The 5000-nt window shown below is 45.3% G+C and overlaps 1 protein-coding gene across 3 annotated transcripts in view; it reads right to left on the bottom strand.

Annotated features, from left to right (window-relative positions):
* The window catches only part of tyro3 (TYRO3 protein tyrosine kinase), a 33169-nt gene that overhangs the window by 17282 nt on the left and 10887 nt on the right, over positions 1 to 5000 (bottom strand). For all 3 annotated transcript variants that reach the window (XM_030082019.1, XM_030082017.1, XM_030082018.1), the window contains exons 3-4: positions 4010 to 4110; positions 3740 to 3910 (exon numbers count right to left, since the gene is read on the bottom strand). In XM_030082019.1, the coding sequence (XP_029937879.1) occupies positions 3740 to 3910; positions 4010 to 4110 (272 nt within the window). The remainder of the gene's footprint in view (positions 1 to 3739; positions 3911 to 4009; positions 4111 to 5000) is intronic.

Raw genomic sequence — 5000 nt, 5'->3', positions numbered from 1 at the left:
AGTGACCTAATGGGTGCAAGTGTTGTCTGGTTGGCTTGGCCCCAAACAGTTATACAGTAGGATAAATGAGAAAATATCATGGCATGCATGAACTGTTGTGCTGCCTTAAGGGGTATGTATTGTCTAATCAGGCGAAAGCAGTTTAAATTGGTTTTGACAGTTTTGCACAGCCTCTTCATGTGTCGATCAAACTTCAGTTGAGAATCTAAAATAACACCCAAAAATTTAAATTCGTCTACCTGATCTATTTCTATCTTATTTATCTTTATTCCAGAATTTTCATTGGCTTTCCTCTTCATTGAAAAGCACATCGACACTGTCTTTTTGTAATTCAAAGTCAAATGATTATTTTGAATCCATTGTGACACACCAGACATTTCTTTTGATAGTATTTCTGCTGCCATCTGAGGAGTTTTTGCAGAAACATATACAATTGTGTCGTCTGCATACATTTGGCATTTAGCTCTTTTGCAGCTGACGGGTAAATCGTTAATATATAAACTAAAAAGCAAGAGGCCCAGAATCCCTCAGAATCAAAGACGACGTTTCGACCAAACTAAAAAGACTAAAAAGACGACTGAGGAAGTCCGTTTGGTCGAAACGTCGTCTTTTTAGTCAATAAAGTTTATTGGGAGCTCCAATTCAGTGCGCGGATTTTCCTCCTTTTCTCGTTTGGATCCTCTGATCACCCGGCACCTGGCCTAAAACAGGATTGGATGTGGCACAACCACTCTGTCTTCTGAATATGTTTATTCAGCCACGGTAAAGCCCTGCGCCGTCGTGGGTGTTTCGATGGCTGACTATATTTCTGCATCAAATCTGTGAGTGTTTTCATCATTATAGCACAGCAGGTGTTTACCTCATGAGTTTGCATAACATCGTCCCAGTTAATATTCCGTAATTCATTTTCAAATTGTGCCGTCTTGTTCTTGGGGATGCCTGCAAACTCTGATTTACCGGAGTCATTGCACCAGGATTGTAGATGTTTTTTCGTTAATTTTCTAACAGTTAAAACCACGTTGGCTCGTCGGTTCTTTAATTATTTGCTGGAAATTATGTTTTGAATAGATTGTTTTTAGTTTTTGTTTGCTGCCTTTGTCCAACCAATTTATATTATAGTCTCCTAGAACAACAGTTTCACAGGAGGATTATATAAAATCACAATGTTAAATTTGTTGTTTCTGTTGTGGCTGTTGTTGTGGCTGTTGTTTCGGTTGTGGCTGTTGTTGTGGTTGTTGTTGTTGTTTCTGTTGTGGCTGTTGTTGTGGTTGTTGTTGTTGATTCAGTTGTGGCTGTTGTTTCTGTTGTGGCTGTTGTTGTGGTTGTTGTTGTTTCTGTTGTGGCTGTTGTTGTGGCTGTTGTTGTGGTTGTTGTTGTTGATTCAGTTGTGGCTGTTGTTTCTGTTGTGGCTGTTGTTGTGGTTGTTGTTGTTTCTGTTGTGGCTGTTGTTGTGGCTGTTGTTGTGGTTGTTGTTGTTGATTCAGTTGTGGCTGTTGTTTCTGTTGTGGCTGTTGTGGTTGTTGTTGTTTCTGTTGTGGCTGTTGTTGTGGCTGTTGTTTCTGTTGTGGCTGTTGTTGTGTCTGTTGTTTCTGTTGTGGCTGTTGTGTCTGTTGTTGTTGATTCTGTTGTGGCTGTTGTTGTGGTTGTTGTTGTTGATTCTGTTGTGGCTGTTGTTTCTGTTGTGGCTGTTGTTGTGGCTGTTGTTTCTGTTGTGGCTGTTGTTATGGTTGTTGTTGTTTCTGTTGTGGCTGTTGTTTCTGTTGTGGCTGTTGTTGTGGTTGTTGTTGTTTCTGTTGTGGCTGTTGTTTCTGTTGTGGCTGTTTTTGTGGTTGTTGTTGTTTCTGTTGTGGCTGTCGTTGTGGCTGTTGTTTCTGTTGTGGCTGTTGTTGTGGTTGTTGTTGTTTCTGTTGTGGCTGTTGTTTCTGTTGTGGCTGTCGTTGTGGCTGTTGTTTCTGTTGTGGTTGTTGTTGTTGTTGTTTCTGTTGTGGCTGTTGTTGTGGTTGTTGTTGTTTCTGTTGTGGCTGTCGTTGTGGCTGTTGTTTCTGTTGTGGCTGTTGTTGTGGTTGTTGTTGTTTCTGTTGTGGCTGTCGTTGTGGCTGTTGTTTCTGTTGTGGCTGTTGTTGTGGTTGTTGTTGTTTCTGTTGTGGCTGTTGTTTCTGTTGTGGCTGTCGTTGTGGCTGTTGTTTCTGTTGTTTCTGTTGTGGTTGTTGTTGTTGTTGTTTCTGTTGTGGCTGTTGTTTCTGTTGTGGCTGTCGTTGTGGCTGTTGTTGTTAAAGGGACATTTCAAAGGCCCATGTCCAGTTTTGTTTTTGGGGTGACTGTTTCTTTAACAGCTGCTGGATTCCTGGCAGCAGCTTCCTGCAAGATAATCCTGCACACTGACAGGAAACCGTGTGTGTGTGTGTGTGTGTGTGTGTGTGTGTGTGTGTGTGTGTGTGTGTGTACATGATGTATGTACAATATAGAGTTCCTATTCCCCTGGTCCAGTGGATCCAATTATAGAACATAAAAATCCATTAGAGAGAGGAAACCAAGATGTGTGTGTGTGTGTGTGTGTGTGTGTGTGTGTGTGTGTGTGTGTGTGTGATATGGTGACGTGCAGCTGTTTAAGTCATTCTGACTCATTCCAACACATAAACATGACAGGGACATATAAATGACACACACACACACACACACACACACACACACACACACACACACACACACAGCAGCACTGGTTCCTGGTCAGGTGACGTCACTGTGCGCTCCTACAAACAGGAAGTATGTTGAGGATCTCTGTACATCCACAGCTCACACACACACACACACACACAGCAGAGGACTGTGTGTGTGTGTGTGTGTGTATGTGCGTGTGTGTGTGTGTGCGTGTGTGTGTGTGTGTGTGTGTGTGTGTGTTCAGTTCAGTTCAGGCTGTTGTTGCTGAACCAGCTCACCGTCCTGTGACTGACTTCATCACTTCACTAATCATTTTCTTTCATGGTCCAATAAATCCAACACTCCCATAAACCTGTGTGTGTGTGTGTGTGTGTGTGTGTGTGTGTGTGTGTGTGCATAAACAGAACACATGACAGCTATGCAGTACATTCTTCCTTGAAATGTATGACTAAGCCTGGTGACTGTAAGTACTATAAGACACACACGCGCGCACACACACACACACACACACACACACACACACACACAGGAGGTGCAGTGTGAGTCATATCAAACAGGACTTGATGGAGCTATTGATTAGAGAGGAGAGGGGAGGGGAGATTATAATCTGTGGTCAAAATTTTTTTTTTTTTTTACAAAAGTAACAAGGATGAGCAGTTTGAAAATGAATTAATGAATTAATCCACACACACACACACACACACACACTGTGGAGAGTTGTTTTGTTTTTGTGTTTTGTTGCATCCTGTTGTTTACTGTTGTCTTTATATTGCTTCTTGTATCGCTTTTAAAGCATTTTTTCTTTTGCACTATTTAACTGTGTTTTCATATTTCGCTGTTTGTGCACCGAGGAGAAGCTCAGAGTGAGGCGGTTTTTGGATTCTCTGCATGTCTGACACACAACTGCACAACTGACGATAGAGCATCTTGAATCTTGAATCTCTCAGCCTCCCTCAAAGTATTAATGTTATAATGACATGTGACCATGTGACCATGTGACCATGTGACCATGTGTTCATTAAACCTGTTTCTCAAAGCTCTGTCACGGGACACCTGGTGGACGAAGGCGGGCACGTCTCACCTGGGACGTGCAGGATGGAGGGGGAGGGGCGCACGCCGCCCTCCTGCACCCCCCCCAGCCACCACAGCACCTCCACGGGCTCCGGCGGCCCCACGGCGGCACACGTCAGGTTGAAGGGCACGGCGGGCAGCGTGGCCACGTCCTGCGGCTCCTGGACGAAGTGAGGCACGCCTGCAGGGGACAGGGGGGCACGGGGGGGGGGTCAGGACTTTGGAAATCAAGCAACAACAGAGACAGGTGTGTGTGTGTGTGTGTGTGTGTGTGTGTTACCTTCCACGGTGATCCAGGCAGGTTCTGAGGAGAAGGTGAGGCCGTGGAACTCGACCTCACACCAGTACTGACCTGCATCCTGCTGCTGCACCGACTTCACACTGACACACACACACACACACACACACACACACACACACACACACAAATCCTGAGATTAAAGTCATGATTTTATGAGAACAAACTTTGACAAACCTGAGATTATAAAGTCACAAATTAGCCAGAAAACGCTCTGTGGGGTTTCTGAGGTCGGATTCGAACCCGCGACGCTGCGATGACTCGGGACGCCTTGTGCAGGTGGGACGGCTCTACCAGGTGAGCTGCCGGGGCCAAAACTCAACTCAACTCAACTCAGCTTTATTTCTATAGCACTTTAAAAACAACTACAGCTGAAAACAAAGTGCTGTACACAAATGATAATAGAACAACAAAACAGAAAGAACAGAAAGAATAAAAACAATCAAACAAATTAAAACAGAGCAACATCTGATGCTATCATTTAAAATCAATGTGCATAAAAGATCATAAAACCAAACAGTAAAAGCAATAAAACAGTAAAAAGGACAATAAAACAAATAAAACAGAGCGACGTCTCAAACTGGGTTAAAAGCCAATGAATAAAAAAAAAAAAATAAAAGTTAAGAAAATGTGTTTCTCCCAGTCACTTAGGGACGGGCTGCAGGGGGGAGGGACGGTGGGCGGTCCAGCCCCCGGCCCCCGGCCCCCGGCCCCCCTCGGGGCGCTCTGACAGGACTCCCGGTCCTCTGCGGCGTTCTGCCACATTCCTCCAGCTTAGCGCCGCCGCCCCGTCCCATTCACGGCGGCTCAGAGCGGCCTGTGGCTCCGGGGCCGATGAGGGGCCGCGGTGACGAAACACGGGATTAAGCCTGACAGAGGATCACAGGGGCCGACTAATCTGGAGCCGACAGCCACGCTCAGCAGGACGCCTGCTGCCAGAGCGTCTGCTGGGACGCTGAGGGGCAAGAGGCCT

The sequence above is a fragment of the Myripristis murdjan genome, chromosome 22, assembly GCF_902150065.1.
Source record: "Myripristis murdjan chromosome 22, fMyrMur1.1, whole genome shotgun sequence".
Taxonomy (NCBI): Eukaryota; Metazoa; Chordata; class Actinopteri; order Holocentriformes; family Holocentridae; genus Myripristis; species Myripristis murdjan.
The sequence above is the reverse complement of the archived record's forward strand: the minus strand, read 5'-3'. Positions and strand labels throughout refer to the sequence as shown.